This window comes from Pogoniulus pusillus, chromosome 3, assembly GCF_015220805.1.
Source record: "Pogoniulus pusillus isolate bPogPus1 chromosome 3, bPogPus1.pri, whole genome shotgun sequence".
Taxonomy (NCBI): domain Eukaryota; kingdom Metazoa; phylum Chordata; class Aves; order Piciformes; family Lybiidae; genus Pogoniulus; species Pogoniulus pusillus.
In genome coordinates, this window is record NC_087266.1 from 18,994,864 (window position 1) to 19,011,462 (window position 16,599).

The following is a 16,599-nucleotide window of genomic DNA, read 5'->3' on the forward strand; positions in this document are numbered from 1 at the left end:
TGAGAAGCTGAAAGAACCAGTCTGCTGCATGAACATCATTAGTAATTTCTTTGCCTGGTGAAAGAATCACAGAATGTTAGAGGCTGAAAGGGACCTTGGAAAAAAAAATACTCCTCATGTTTAAATGAAACTTCCTGTACTTCAGCTTCCACCCACTGCCCCTTGTCCTGTCATCAGGTATCACTGAGAAGAACCTGTTCCATCCTCCTGGCACTCATATTTATAAACATTGATGGGGTCACCTCTCAGTCTCTCTTCATAAGAGAGGTTCCACTGCCTTCTTCATCTTTGTGCCTCCAGGATGGACTCTCTCAAGCAGTTCTGTATCCCTCATGAGCTGGGCTGGGGGAAGCAGAGCTGGACACAGTACTCTGGTTTGAAAAAAAAAAATTAATGAGGGTTTGATTTGCTTACTATCTATTGGCAGCTGTCAGTGAGGCTTTACAGTGTGCCTGGGAGTATAAGCACTGATAAGCCAAGTTGCTTGTGAGTGGGTTTAAAGTTCCTGATGGAGGAAAACAAGCATTTGGCAATTCGTGCTAATAGCTGAGGGGAGAAGAAAGGTTTTTACTCTGTTACTTTTTCTTTTCAGTGTAATGTCTAGAACAGTTGGTAAAATGTGATGGTTTGGGAGTTATCCACTCCACCCCCCCATGAATTCACCCAGACTAGACTCAGCCAGCTGGAATTTAAGGAATGAAGCTTTATATTCACAGCTTAGCACAATATACAAGCAGATATTTACAATACATTACAAATATTTACAGCTATATACAGAAATACACAAGTTAAAAGTAATACAGAAACACAGTACCCATCCCAGAAATCAGAGTCCCCAGGAGGGGCCCCCACCACCCTTCCAGCCCCTCCCTTATTCCAGAGTCTGCCTTACATGCAAGGTGAGTTAGAAGGATCAGCTAGAGGGTTAGAATCATGAGGAGGAGTTGGGTTACACAGAATCCAAGCAGAAGCCAGAGAGAGACACGGGTACAGACTCCAACAGACTGGCTTATCTATGTTTGTGTCCGTGTTTTTATACATCTCAGCAAATGTATGAGTGAAGTAGGCATCACCATTGTTTTCTTCTCACAGCCTATAATCTAATTTCTCATTAAAATATTCCACTTAGCTTCAAACCAGCATATAAAATGCTGGGGACTGTGATGTGAATAAAATAAATTTTGTGTCTTCTGGTGTTGTGCTAGTTTGAAGCTAGCTAGAGTGTTTTGGTGAGAAGAATTAGATTACAGGCTGTGAAAGAGAAACAGTGGTGATGTCTACTTCGCTCACAGGCTTACTGAGATATATAAGATCTGGAGTGTAAACATAGATAAAGCAGACACTCTGTGTCTGGGCTGTGGGCTGCATTTCTCTAACCTAACCTGCCGTCTCTCTGATTGATCCACCTGCTTCCTAACCGCCCATGCCGACCCCTCAGTCATCCTTGGGCACAAAGCAACATTCTGGGTAAGGTAGAGAGGGGTGGGAGAAGGTGGAAGGGTGGTTGAGAGCCCCTTCTGGAGACTGGTTTCTGGGAGGGGTGTTGTGTTTCTGTATTACCTTTTAACTTGTATATTCCTGTATATAACTGTATATATTGTAAATATCTGCTTTTGTATTGTGCTAAACTGTACATGTAAAGCTTCATTCAATTTCCAGAGATGGCTGAGTCTCGTCTGGGTGATTTCCAAAGTAGGGGGGGGGGGGGGGCGGGTAACACCCAAACCATCATAGATGTGGATATCAGTTGTTTAGCAAAGTCTGATTTGCAGTCAGTACCAAAAGAATGTACAGCATGCCTGTAGCTTATGCACTGTAGTGTCCAGCCCTCTCACCTTTTTCTTTTTCTTCCAGGAAAGTGATGTGGCTTGTGCACTGCCTGTAAAAATACTTTGCAAAGATGAAATGGGAAAGTTGACTGATATTTCTGAACACCTTGTTAAAATGGGTTTAGCTTTTAGAAACAAAAGGTTTGGATGCTTTTCTTTTATAGTCTTTGAAACTCTCATATTCTTCACTATATGATAAACTAACAAGTAAAAGAAAATTTTGGATTGTCTTATACAGCATATGTAGCAACAGAGCCCCCATGTTTAGTAAACTTATCTGAGTATAATATCCATTGCATGGTTCAGTTCTCTAAGTTGGTAGATGTTTGACAGTGTTTTAAGGTGCATTATCCATCTTTGTGTGTTTGGAGTTTTATTTCTTTTGTTTTATTCATTGCACTTTTCAAATTCTTTGTCAGTTAATATGTTGATATGATCTCGTTCAATCTGCCAGAACTGATGAAGCTAATGTGACTTGCTCAGTCTCCGAGGAACATCTTAAAGTACACTTAGAGCAAGAGAACACACGAATGAATGGTTGTCATTCAGAAACTCCATGTGCAAGAAGCATCACTGCTCCAGAGGAAAAAATGATTGTTTCAGAGAGTGAACGGAAATCATGCCAAACATACGAGTCACCACTTCATTCAGGAATAGATGAAACATATAAATCCCCCATTATACCCAGAGAGAAGATTTTCCAAGCTGCAGTAAGTTACGTTGGACATGATGGAACTATTTACATAATACCAAAATCATATGGTAAGAAAATATGTTATGACCATAATAGCTTTGATATACCAGAATGCACCAAATGCATGTTCTAGTTTGTGTAATGGATCAGAACGCAATTCTGGAAGATTCCTGGTGGGGAGGATTACTACTGTGAGGAGATGAAACCTGTGGCGTCAGGAGTGAGATATGTGCTGGTGCTTTACAGCAGTGGGGAGAGGTCTGGCACTCCCTGGCAGGTGGCACCTTGTCCTTAAGCCCACTAGAAAGGGCTCTTCTGGTCCTCCACCCTCCCAGGCATCAAAACCCCAAGTGCTCAGGCAAGCAGGTCACTGCCTCTCAGCACTGAGTAAAGCAGTAAGGATCATCTAGTTCCATCCACTGCCATGGGCTGGGACACCCTACCCTAGATCAGGCTGCCCACAGCCTCATCCAGCCTGGCCTTAAACACCTCCAGGAATGGGGCCTCAACCACCACCCTGGGCAACCCATTCCAGCCTCTCACCATTCTCATAATGAAGAACTTCCTCCTCACATCCAGCCTGAATCTACCCACCTCCAGCTTTGCTCCATTCTCCCTAGTCCTCTCACTCCCTGATATCCTAAAAAGTCCCCAGCTTTTTTGTAGGCCCCCTTCAGGTACTGGAAGGCCACAATAAGGTCAGCTCAGAGCCTCCTCTTCTGCACACTGAACAGCCCCAACTCTTTCAGTCTGTCCTCATAGCAGAGGTGCTCCATCCCTCTGATCATCCTCATGGCCCTTCTCTGGACACACTCCAGCTATGTCCCCATCTCTCATGTAACAGGGACTCCAGAACTGGATGCAGTACTCCGGTATCATATAATAAAAAATTGAAATCCAGCCTGCTCCCTTTGTCTGACTGTATTCTTGCCATTGTTGCTGCAGACTGCAGCCATAGCAGAAGGGAATCTTCTGGACACCTCTTTTCTCTGGCTTCATGGTGTTTCCCTGCCGCTGTTTTTGCAAATACGTTGTCTTGTTCTTGGAGAGGCTCTTGTATCAGTGCTGCCAAAGGGTCAGTGACAAAATTTATAGAGCCTTCTTCTCTGAGGTTAGAATCCAGAATTGCTAACGGCTTTGCAACTGGAAATGCACTTTTTGTTTAAATCAGTAACTTGTTTACATATACTAGACATTGAATATACATGTTGTATCAGTGTTGAAAAACAGCTTTTGGAGTAGCACATGTATTGCATGTTTGCACATCTTTGTCTCAGTCTGCTGAGTTTCAGTGATTGAAATAATTTGCACTAATAATAGACATTGGGAATTTTTTTTTTTAACACTCTTTCCTCCAGAAATTGCACTAAAGAAATTGATGGTAGAAATACAGAGTGCCTTCAGATGCCTTGGTCTTCTGGAATCATACCACTGGAAAAAGGGAGAAGCTTGTGTTGTAAGAGGTTCAGATACCATGTGGTATCGAGGTAAAGTGGTACAAGTTGGTGGTAGTACTCTCCAGGTAGGTTTGATTATATAAAGGGGAATGTGTGCATGAACATGTGCATGTGTATGTTATAAAAAAAAAAAAGAAAATAATCTGATCTTCCAAAATAAATTTATGATCACATTTTTTTTTCATTTAGCTGACCTCACTCTACAAATGCTCATTCTGCTTTGAAGTATGATAATTATCCTGATTTTCACACTTATTTTAGAGATTAATTTTATTTCAGTTGTTACTAGTTTTCCCATAGTTTTCCTGGTGATGATAAATGTTCTTAAGTAAAATCCTACCCATGATCACCTAAATCCCTTATAGGTTGTTTTTTTTCTTCTTTTGGTGTTACTGTATGTGGAATGCTTTGAAAGTATTTGGGTTTAGATTCCACTCACCCTGTCCCCACTTGGGAAGTAGTGGGGGGTCTTTGTTTTGAATTCTTTCTGCTGCTTGAGTCTCACATGCTTTCTGAACATACGTTTGTAAATCTGACACTATCCTAATTCACAGACATTTTGATTCTCTAAGTTTTAAACTGCTGTAGTTATTTCTTGCAAGGCAAGTTTAGAAACTGAACTTTTAATCTGCCATACCATTTTTTTTAATCCTTCATGTCCACTCTGTGACAACACCTACTTAACAGCAAACCATTATTTTTTCCTCCAGAAGAGTGAATGCTGTGAGTGTTTTCTTTCATTAAACTTACATAAATTATTTCAGGAACACTTTTTTTTTTGGTGCAGGTACAGTACGTAGATGTTGGTTGCACTGAGGATGTTCTTCCATGTCATCTGTATCCAACTACATTGTATACTGCTATTCCTCCATTTTGCATACCTTGTCAACTCTACAAGACAGTACCAGTGAGTAATGATAAATATGAAGATATTTTAGTAGGTTAGTAGGTAGATACTCAAATGGATGCACTATGTGTTTAGTCATGCAAACGCTGAAATTAGTTGCTGGCATTTTTTTCTTGCCTACAGGGATTCAGATAATAGTTGTTGAGGATTGTTTGAGCAAGGCAGACTCTTAGCAGGAGCAGCCAAATTGCTTTATGAAATAAGTGTCCATGCCTCAAAAGCAGCTGTCATTGGAGTTAAATCTTTGTGAAACAGGACACTGTAGTAGTTGACAGAATGATACTCTGCAGTGATAGTTTGTTTTGCAGTAGCTGTAACAAGAAGCAAGTCATGAATTTCTTAATGTTAAATGACCAGAAAAAGTCTTGCCTGCAAAAGTGTATGTATCATTCTGAACTTAGCTGTGTAGGAAACAATCTGTTTTGCTAAACTAACTCAAGTGAATTGTTTTGGGGGGATGTTAGTAATAATTGATACATAAATAGCATCTTCACATGTCACCATATCTAATCAAATTTGAATGGTGCATTTAGTGAGTGAGTTACTGAAGTTACTAGTTCACTCTTAACTTCCTTTTAAATAAACCTTTTTTATTACTGGAAGCAGTTCAACTGATAAATACTTTTGGAAGGCAAACAGATATTGCAGGGAATAAAATATTTAAAGTATTATCTGTTTGCTGTTGTCTGTTAAGTTATCTTGTGTTAATTCTGTATCTTTGGGTTCTGCTTGGGGTAACTGCACATGTATGTTATCATCTACATAGTAAAGGTTGGCAAGCAGCGTTTCTAAGCCAGTTAAATGTCTGAAAATTGCTGCATGGCTCTGTCACAGGAATTTGTAATGTACCAAATAGCAGATAATGTTTAAACCATTGTAGACAAATCAGTCTAATGATTTATGTTTTCAAATAAGTTTTGCAATTGTAGCCACATATTTTGATCTTACCATGTTAAAAATAGTAAGAGTATTATTTGTCAGAATCCTAATGTGAGGGGTTCTTGCTTTTCACCACATAGATTGGAAATTTTTGGCAGCAGGATGCAGTAGATTGCCTTCAGGAACTACTTACAAAAGAAGAGGTTGAAATACATGTTCAGGTAGCTTAATTTATTCATAGGTGTGGAATGAGGCCTAGTTTTGGTTCTTTTTTTAAAATTTTTCTACTTTGAATTAACAACAATAGGTGTAGGAGCAGTATATGTATTTCTTAAAATCCAAAATTCATGTTATTTCTCTAAGACTTTACTTCTAATATAGTTTCAGGCCTTAAGTGTGTCTGTTAAAGTTAGTAATTTTTTTTGGTCCTCTTTGTATTGTGTGCTTACATTCTGACAACCTACACACCAACAGCATAAATTCTCCTACATTCGATTTTAAATGATGAAAATTTGGCATAACTAAATATAGACATGCTTAAATTAATATTTTAACATTACAGGGAAACATAGTCTGTACTGTCTGAAAACCTATGATTTCAGATAGCTTAATTACTTGCTATTATTTGTGAAAGAGAAGAGTTTCAAGCTGAGTGAGCAAACATGAGATAATGTTTCAGAGAGTGAGTACTTGGTGTTGCCTTTCCAGAGAGATGCATTCCGATTTGTAACAATAACTGATGTTAATAGCCATCCTTACAGATTTTGTGTCTCTGATGAATGAGTATATTGGCATATAAGAATGACAGGTTTGAATTTCCTAGTCACTGTTTCTAAAACCTCAGTCACACTGTTACAATCTTATTTTGTCTTAACTAGGAATTACCAGGCAACCCATGGGATAAATTGTCCATCAGCCTGTATTTTGGTGGAACGTCGCTCTCTTCCCTCATGGCTTACCGGAAGTACTGCATTGCTGAGGATTGTGAGGATGCATCAAAGCTGGTGGGATATGTGTGTGTCTTTTGCTGTTGTTATTCTGACATTAAAAAGATTGCTCAGTTGCTTGTTGCGATTATTTGATAATTCTTTTATTATTTCTGTCCAGTTTTGTGATGTTAGCTAGAGTAAAGCTAAGTACACAGCTCTGTCACATAACAAACGTGGATAGGATGTGTTGATAAGGTTGTATGGAATAGTGAACTCCCAAGAGTTTGTTCATGAGCTCCTTACTGAAAAGTGATCTTTGCATTTCTTTTATAAGTCCACTTACTTTTCATGTTCCCCTTAAACATAATTGGAACAGTGTAATGCTTTTGTCACTCAAAGGGATTAATTAATTGTAGAAATACATTGAAGGATGGAGATGTTTAAAATATTTCAAAGGGAGTTACCTAGGTACTTCATTTCAAGTGTCTGGGATATTAATCTGATGTTCTTTAGGGGACTTAAGTATTTACCAAACTTGCTTGTCACACCACAGAAAAAAAATAGAGAAGCAATTTCTCTGGGTTTTTTCCCCTTGAAATCTGGGCATCAGGTTTATTTAAATTCTGCATGATTTGTTGCTGTGTTTTCCTCTTAAGTCTGCTTCAGCTTGCCAGTGTTTTTCTCCTTCCAACAGCAGTCTCTGCTTCATAAAGTATTTTTTACAGTGCACACTGCTGTCACTGATGTAAGTCTTGGCATGTGTGCCAGTGGGCTTGTGATACAGTTAGAAAGATCTCTGTATTAGAACTGAGCATGGAAAACTTTCAATGAACTGAATATGGATCTTGAAATGAGATTTGTACTCAAAAATGAAATTGGAAAAACAAAGCTTTGTAAGAAGGTCATAAGCAAGCCTGAAATGCTTTCCACAAAAGTATGGCATTGAGAAGATCCATTCCCAAAATAATAGGTTCAGAATAGTTTGTAAGAAAATGCATATCAGAGATGTTTGGTTGTGGACCAGAAAAGGAGCAAGGTGTCCAGAGTTTGAACTGGTTCCAGAAGCAGAATCTTTGGAATAGCAGAAGTGGGAAGCATGCATACTTTCAGTGGAGAAGCCTTATATTATCCTTTGCCTTAAGATTTCTTAAGGGCTAACTTGCTCTGGCAGACTGCAGTAACATGGAGTGTGACATTTAGAGTAGTCTGTGCCAATTAATTGCAATTGTTGTAGTTTTTCTTTCTAAATATTTTCTCTCTTTAGATGGAATTCCATATTTAATGGATTTTTTTTTAATTAACATCAATTAAATTAGCAACTCAGTATGTTAGGAACATTTCAAATACATATACTTTATATTTTAAGATTGACTCATTCTGTTTTGTAATCTTTTATCTAAAGCTTTTTTATAACACAAGTCCTAGTTACTTACTTTTTTTCCTCAGGGACACACTGTTTACATTAAGAGAAAACTCATTTGAACCAGAAATCATTCCAAAGCTAGTTTGCATTTTGTTGCTCGATATGATGCATGACCAGAGTCTGTCTTGGTATAGGTGCTTCCTGAAGGAGATGCTCCTGGTTCGCCTTCATACATCTTGCCACAGCTACCTGTTCCAGGAGATACCTTTCCTGTCAGAGTTAGCCATTTGGTGTCCCCTAAGGAGGTATGTTTTGTAAATATCTCATGTATGCTGCAGAGAGGAAATGCTGCAGTATTACCCTGCTGGTGAGAAGTAAATCATGGCCAACATGGTGCTATTTGGTTTACAGATTTACCAAAACAGGCACAAGGACTTCAATATAAATCAATCCATTTGAAGGTCTTAGATTTTGTAACACAATCAGCTTCTCACTGTTTCCTGTTCCCATTTCATCATGCAACATTCAAAGTCCACACAAGAATCTTTTATTTGAGCAGTGAATCTTTTGCCTGGGAGACCAGAGGAAAGCTATGTGGGTTTACACAAAAATCAATGACCAGTTTTGGGCTCCCAAGTCCAAGAGAGACAGGGACCATCTGGAAAGAGTCCAGCAGAGAGCCAAAATGCTCTAGGAAGGCAAACAACATCCTGTCCTGTATCAGAAACAATGTGGCCAGCAGGAATAGGGAAACGATTGTACCCCTATACTCATCACTTACGAGGCTACACCTCAAATACTGTGTTCAGTTTGGGGCTTCTCACTACAAGAGAGACATTCATGTGCTAAGAGTGTCCAGAGACAGGCTATGAAGTTGGTAAAGGGTCTAGAAAACAAGCCTTCTGAGGGCAGCTGAGGGAACAGGAGAAACAGAGAGTAATAAAGTCTCTTCTCAACCTCTACAACTACGTGAAAGGAGGTTGTGGCAAAGTGAGTATTGGTCTCTTCTCCATAGTATCAAGTGATAGAACAAGAGGAAATGTCCTTGACTTTACATGGGGAGATTTAGATTGGATATTAGGGGGAAAAGTCTTTACTGAAAGGTTGGTAAGGTATTGGAGCAGGCTGCCCAGGGAAGTGGTTGTCACCATCCCTGGAAGGTGGAGTTTTTTGTTTGGTTGGGTTTTTTTTTGTTGTTATTTTTTTTAACATGTATAGATGTAGCACTTAAGGACATAGTTTAGTAGTGGACTTGACAGAGTTAGGTTTGTGGTTGGCCTTCTACAACCTAAATGATTCTAATGTTCTATAAGGTACAGCTATTTTGATCAGATACAAGATGGAAACACTTGCATCTCTTAGGAAAGGGCTTTTTTTTAATTGTGTGTTTGTTTCCTCTTAGAGGAGAAGCATAATTGATACTTTCTGTTCCTTTTCTCCAAGTGATTTGAACCTTGGTGTTGATCATGATATGTAATGCCAAACATTAGATCCTGCTCTGCTTTCCTGTGTCCTTAACAGTTGTGGTGCAATGGAGTTACAACTTAGTTAATTGCATACAAATTAGAAAATCAACTTTCTTCCTGACTAGTGAATTATAATGCTGGGTTTAGAAAAAATAGTAACCCACTCATTAATTTGTTTTGGACTGCTAGTAAAATATTTTAATGTTACCAAAGCACAGAATCACAGAAACATTCCAGTTGGAAAAGACACTCAGGATGACCAAGTCCAACCAATATCCCTGTTCTGCAAGGTTCATCCACATCTCCAGGCACCACATCCAAACAACTTTTAAACATCCAGGGTTGGTGACTCGGCCACCTCCCTGGGCAGCCCATTCCAATGCCTGACCACTCTTTCTGTGAAAAAACGTTCAGTCTAAACCTATCCAGTTGCAGTTTGATGCCATTCTTCCTTGTTCTATCACTATTGAGCTGTGAGAATAGGCTAGCACCAGCCTCTCCACAATGTCCTTTCAGGTAGCCGTAGACAGTGGTGAGATCTTCTCTCAGCCTCCTCTTTTTCAAACTAAACAGCCCCAGCTCCCTCAGTTGCTCCTGATAAGATTTATTCTCCAGGCCCTTCACCAGTTTCGTTGCCCTCCTCTGCACTTGCTCCAGTACCTCCACATCTCTCGTGTATTCAGGTGCCCAAAACCGAACACAGTACTCATGGTATGGCCTCACCAGCACCAAGTACAACGGGACAATCACCTCCCTACTCCCCCTGGACACAGCATTTCTGATACAAGCCAGAATGCCATTGGCTTGCTTGGCCACCTGGGCACACTGCTTGCTCATACTGGCTGCTCGTGTATTACAAACCTTGGGTCCCTTGCCACTAGGCAGCTTTCCAGCCACACTTCCTCAAGCCTGTAGTGTTGCTTGGGGTTGGTGTGGCCCAAGTGCAGGACCTGGCAATTTGGCTTTGTTGAAGCTCATGCCATTAACACTGGCCCATCGAGCCAATCTATCCAAGCCCCTCTGTAGAGCCTCCCTACCCTTATGACGATCAGCACTGCAGTGGCTTTGTGGTTTGATATTTTGTTGGTTGGTTGTTAGAAGCTGTTATACAGGCATTTAAATTTCACAGAATCACAGAATTAACTAGGCTGGAAAAGACCTTTGAGATCATTGAGTCCAACTTACCACCCAACAGCTTCTAATCAACTAAACCATGACACTGAGTGCCTCATCCAATCTCCTTTTAAACACCTCTAGGAGTGGTGAATCCACTACCTCCCCAGGCAGCCCATTCCAATGTCAGTCACTCTTTCTGTGAAGAACTTCTTCCTAACGTCCAGCCCAAACCTGCCCTGGCACAGTGAGACTGTGTCCTCTTGTTCTGCCACTAGATGCCTGGGAGAAGAGACCAACCCCCACCTGGCTACAGCCTCCCTTCAGGTAGTTGTAGAGAGCAATAAGGTCTCCCCTGAGCCTCCTCTTCTCCAGGTTGAACAACTCCAGCTCCCTCAGCATCTCCTTGTAGGGCTTGTGCTCCAGCCCCCTCACCAGCCTTGTTGCTCTTCTCTGGACACGTTCAAGTGCCTCAACATCTTTCTTAAATTGAGGGGCCCAGAACTGGACATGTTACTTAAACTTGCATTTCCTTGACCTACACCATTATCCTAATGATCCAGTTCTAAACAGAGTGAATGGAATGTCTTTTCACAGCAAACAAAGCACCATTTCAAGAGTTCCTCTGTTAGTTTAATCTTTGGTTTGATACTATGAGGTCAGATTATTTAGAGAGCAGGAGGGAGGAATCCTGGTAAGACACAGCTGTGGAATCTTACATGGGTATATTTTCTAGTTTGTGCATTCCTTTAATTCTTAACACTTCTAACACTGAAATGTGATGCTAGTGAGTCATGGCTCTCTTCTGCTGTTGGAAAAAAATGTAAATATGAAATTATTAACATCAATTGAGTAAAGAGAGGAGCAAGGATGTGCTTTTTCTGTTTTCTAGTAATGTTCTTTTTAAGTGATGGAATTTGAAGGTTGTAAGTCATCTGCAAAATAATTAATCTGAGAGCCTTTTCTTTGAGTAGGTGTATATTTGCTTTGATCCTTCAAAGAGCCACGTGAAGCAGTCTGACACACAGGGAGATGTCAATTGCCTTTCTGAGTTGGAGAGCTTTGATGAAGCCCTGAAGCGGTGCAATGAAACTGTGGAGTCTCTTCCTGTAGTAACACACTTCCAAAAAGGTATGTTAGCATGTTTGTTTTCCATGTAGTTTCATGTGGGTGTGCAAAAAGCCTGAAAGCCTTTTTGAAGGATCTGAGTAGTTATATTTCTCTATATCTTTAACTAAAACTACTACTATGCTTTTTTACTTTCCATAAAATTGAGACTCTTTTGTCACTCTGCTCCACTGGCAAATAAGGAAAGGAACTTGGACTTCTGATGCCAGTGAACGCTGAGTTTAGATTGTGTATGATAGTGGTACAGCTTCAGTGACAGTGCCCTTAAGGGAAAAGTTTTAACTATGAATATTTTGCCATTAAATATTAAAAAGAAAGTTATGTACAGAAAATTATATTACCAGAAGTTATAAATTATGTGAACTCTAAAGAGCATCACTTCAATTCTGGATTTCTCCATTTAGGCAGACAATGGACTTTAATTGTCTTGTCTGTAGCTGTTGAGCCTAAAATAATGTAAAGATGTGGCTCTAATACTTAATGACGAAAAAAAAATTACTGCTAGTACTTGGTTCCAGCAGCTAGTAAAATTCTGCTTGAGGCTTTGGGCATCATCTGCCTTGTGTCCTCCAAACTGTTGTCTATTCTCTTATCGGTAGTCCATTTACTAAATGAAATGTGCAAGTCAGTAAAGTTGGAGAATTTAAAGAGTTTGGATCACTATCATGGACTAGCAGTTTCTGCTTGCCATGTGAGGTAGAGAAACTTGAGTTAAATTGCGTACAAACAATTGTGAATTCAAGTTCGGAGAGAACAAAATAGCATGAATTTCAGACAAGGGAAATAAAAGATTAAGTCAAAGTAAAATGGATTTTCAAGTTCACTTTGTACTGCACTGTGGAGTATATTTTGGGGTGTTGGTTGTTTTTTTCTGTTTACAGAAATGCCCTGCCTTGTAAAATACCAGGATGATTTATGGTACAGAGCAAAGCTTCTTTCAGTTAAAGAATTGGATCCTGTTCAGATCCTGGTTCAGTTCGTTGATTATGGTAATTTTTCAGTTGTCCCAACGCAGAGGTAAATACTCAGGAAAAACATTTGAAATGTCTCCATGTGTACAGTTACACTATCAAATATGTACTTAAAAGTAAGCATACGTTATCTTTTAGCTTTCATTTATTTGTACATAACACTAGACATTTAGAATAATTTAGTTTTAGCTTCCAGTTGGAGAGAATTTTGGCTAGTTAAATAATTTCTGTCACCTGGTGATGGGGTTGCAGACCTGCTTCTCTTCTCCAGGTTGCTTTGAGAAGCACATTGTTATGACATCAGATTTCCTCTTCAGATTACTTAACCTGTGAAATAGGCTCAGGTTTATAATCTTTTGCACCCAAGAAGCCCTCCAAGTGTACAAACAAATCCTCCAATTCAATGCAGCTGCATAAAACAGCTAGGGAATAAGGAAGTATCTTAGTGGGATGCACACTACAGTGCTTGTGTGGAAAGAAGTTCAAATCGCTGTTCTGCCTGCCGCTGAGATACTGTAGGAACTGCTCTTGTGCTGACACACAGATACTAACTAAATGTCTCAAATGCCCCAGAATTTTGGGGCACCCTAAGCTTCTCTGAATTTTCTTTGAAACCCATTCAATTTTTTTATATATGCTGCTTAATCCCATTGACTTGCTCTTAAACTCATTGAGAAATCTACAAGTCCTTGCTGAAAAATGTGGTAAAATGGGTATTTGAAGAGATTTGCTCCTTTGCAGACTATTAGGGTCATGAGAGACAGTGTGTAATTTATTTCAGAGTTGCATTTCCTGCTCTGCTTTCCCATTCCCTTGCTTCTGAGATGGGAAGGTAGAATAGGGAAATGATGACATAAAGCAAAACATATTCCTAGTAATGTGTCTAGAGCACATCCAGGTATGAAGCATTTTGGACCACAGCAATCTGTATCCAGACACACTGGATTTGGAACCTGCATTCTAATGACTTGCATTTGCATTCCTATGCTTAAATCTGTATTAGGCACCTCAAGCTTTGTAATAAGAGTCATTGACAGGCTCAGGGGTCAGCAGTTATTGTGCTGAAGTCTGTCAGAGGGTCTAGCCCCACCTGATTAAGTATTCAGTCTGACATTGGCATGCTAGTGTAGGGCAGGGACTCTGATTCTGTGGCTGAGCCCAGTTTCTACACCGTAAATCTACTGCATGAACCATTAAGACATGCTTAGGTTCATGCCCTACAGCATAGCTTGATGGGTGGATTGTTAGAGGCAGCTGTTTCTCGCCTTTGTTTTAGATTGCGCCACATACCTTACTACCTGCTGAAGTATCCTGTACGAGCAGTACGAGTGCTATTGGCTGGATTTAAACCTGCTGTGTATGACGAAAACGTGAAAAGGATTCCTTATTCTCCAGAATGGAGCATGGAAGCACTGTGGGCTATGATGGAGAGTGTTGAAGGAAAACAGCTCTCTGCTTCCATACTTGTGAGAAACATTCTGTTTTCCATCTAGTTCTTGCTTGGCCTAAAACTCTTACTAGCCCTCTACGTATAATTTCTGGATATGTTTTATTGTGAACCCTCACAATTGAAATCGTGGACTGTTTACCATAAAGAGTTGCTGAGTAGAGAAAATCCTGTGGCACTCTTAATCCTACAACCAAAGTTTCTAAGCATTCCTGTTATTTTCAAACCCTTTCCCTCTAAGTACAGAAATATTCTTCATATATTCACAGCTCCCATTTAAGCAGTGAGTATAGCCAGTAAAGTTACTTTCGCTATTGGTTAGCTTGAGCTTTAACTCTCTTACTGTCAAAACTCTGTCAATTTCTGGTTTTCAGGCTCTTTCACCAGACATCACCATTTCTTTGTTCGAAGATGACAAAAATCCCGTTCATATGAAACTGGTGGAAATGGGACTTGCAGAGTTGGATGAGTGACATGTAAGTACAATGAGTATTAACTACAAATCCATACTGTTGCAAATGCAAGGTCTCAGAAGGTTTGAGTGAAGTCTAACTTGTCATTAACGTTGACAACTAGAACTGGTTTTTTGAAGTTTTCTCTCCTCCCTTTTACTCTCTTAATTAAATTTGTTTAACAGCATTTAAGTTTTCTTTATTGTACATATTTCACCCACAGTATAGCTTTAGGAACTAAGAGATAATGAAACAAAATGCCTTCAGGTAATAGAACAGAAAAAGCTTCTGCTGCTACATAACAGAAGGTAACTTGATATGTGGCAATGTACTCTGGCTTAATCACAATTAATTGTTTTTCTTTGTTTTCAGCATGTCATCTTGATGTCCTGTGCCAGTTGTTCTGGAATTGATTCTCAATGACATACAGATTGCTGCAAATCTAGTCAAACACTGAATATTTTAAATCAGAATCCTTGCACTAGGAGACTTGGATCTTCAAATTTCTTGGTCAAGTCTGTTGTCATTTTTCCTCCCATTTAATAAGCATTCTCCTAGTTGATGTTTAGAGTTAATGTTCCTAATGCTTTTTGATACACTGAAATTATACTTTCACTTCTAAATCTCTGATCTTTTAGTGTTAGGTATTGCTCTATCACATCCTTTTCATAAGAGTAGATAGAATGAGTGTGTGTAGGCAGAGTAGTAAAGAAATAGATTAAAAAAAGCTGATGCTTGTGCACTTGGTTCTCATACATTTTGTTAAAAGACTTGGAGGGAAGATGATAGCTTTATTACTGTGCTATAACTCTTGTTTTTTGGAGGGCAAATTTCACTACCAGAGTCTGAAACTGAGATTGAACAGTTGGAGATGTTTAGTGTTGTGTTACTAGCTTTATTTTGGAATAAATTTGCATTGTTGATGTGTTTTCTGTTTTCAGTCATAAGGAGATGGATGTGTTTTGGGTGTCCTTGCACCTCCTTTCTGCTCCAGGAACTGCAGTGTTCATTTGAAAGGGTTGGAATAAACAAAAGCTTGCTCAACATCCATCTGAAAGATTGTTTTCCTTTACTGCTATAATAGGTAAGATTGCTCTGGATGTCTAGGGTACTATCTCACTCACATTTTAAAGCCCAGTCTCCCCACAGAGACTTTTGTCTAGGTTGCCAGGGAAAAAAAACATGCATGCTGAAGCCTCCACAACCTTTCTGGACAGCTGGTCACCCTCACAGTAGAAAAGTGATGGTCAGAGGCAACCTCCTATGCGTGTGGTTGTGCACAGATACGTGTAACCTTACACATGTCTCTCTCCTTAAGCTCACAAGTGTACAAAACTTAATACAACAGTGCTGCCAATGCATGCTGCAGGGGTAGCGTGCCTGCCGACGCTAGCAGTGGAAGGATCCTTACAGAGCTTTGGTACATATTTTGCCATTAATCAGGCGTGCTCCACGTTGTTCTAAATACTCAGAGCTGTTGTGCACTGTCTTCAACATGGGTTTGTTTCTTTATTTGCTTTTTAAAAAAGCCAAACACCCAACCACACTTTCTTATTAATCATCATTAAAGGGTTTTAGCCCTGAATTACATAGGAGCTGCTGGTTACGATTGCCAGGAGCTGCTTATCCACTCTACCAAGCACCTTCTAGTTTTGAGTGTGAGCTTAGGTCCTACTACTGCAAGTTGATATACTCACCCCAAGTTAAAAATGACACAGGCATGTTAACTAAAGAGCTTGCTTTCCCTGAGGAGAATGGGCAGAATGAGGCACACATGGCAGAAAGTATCTTGTACTGTTATAGGAAAAAAAAAATTCTTCAGCTACCAACTGCAATGGAGAGTTAGGGCAGACACTAGCAGGACCACTTTGACCTGTCTTAAAATTTTCCAGTATCTGCAACCAGCTTAAAAATGGATGAGATGACCTTTGTTCATGGTGTTTCCTCCCACAATTTTAAGTAGC

At 39.7% G+C, this 16,599-nt stretch overlaps 1 protein-coding gene across 1 annotated transcript in view; it reads left to right on the plus strand.

Annotated features, from left to right (window-relative positions):
- Window positions 1–15,683, plus strand: part of RNF17 (ring finger protein 17) — a 48,835-nt gene extending 33,152 nt beyond the window's left edge. Inside the window, exons 26-37 of the mRNA XM_064171363.1 lie at window positions 1,855–1,970; window positions 2,284–2,591; window positions 3,882–4,045; window positions 4,768–4,887; window positions 5,907–5,987; window positions 6,645–6,779; window positions 8,253–8,363; window positions 11,612–11,768; window positions 12,647–12,782; window positions 14,013–14,202; window positions 14,558–14,659; window positions 15,008–15,683. Coding sequence (XP_064027433.1) covers window positions 1,855–1,970; window positions 2,284–2,591; window positions 3,882–4,045; window positions 4,768–4,887; window positions 5,907–5,987; window positions 6,645–6,779; window positions 8,253–8,363; window positions 11,612–11,768; window positions 12,647–12,782; window positions 14,013–14,202; window positions 14,558–14,656 — 1,617 coding nt within the window. The 3' untranslated portion in view covers window positions 14,657–14,659; window positions 15,008–15,683. The remainder of the gene's footprint in view (window positions 1–1,854; window positions 1,971–2,283; window positions 2,592–3,881; window positions 4,046–4,767; window positions 4,888–5,906; window positions 5,988–6,644; window positions 6,780–8,252; window positions 8,364–11,611; window positions 11,769–12,646; window positions 12,783–14,012; window positions 14,203–14,557; window positions 14,660–15,007) is intronic.
- The last annotated feature ends 916 nt before the right edge of the window (window positions 15,684–16,599 follow it).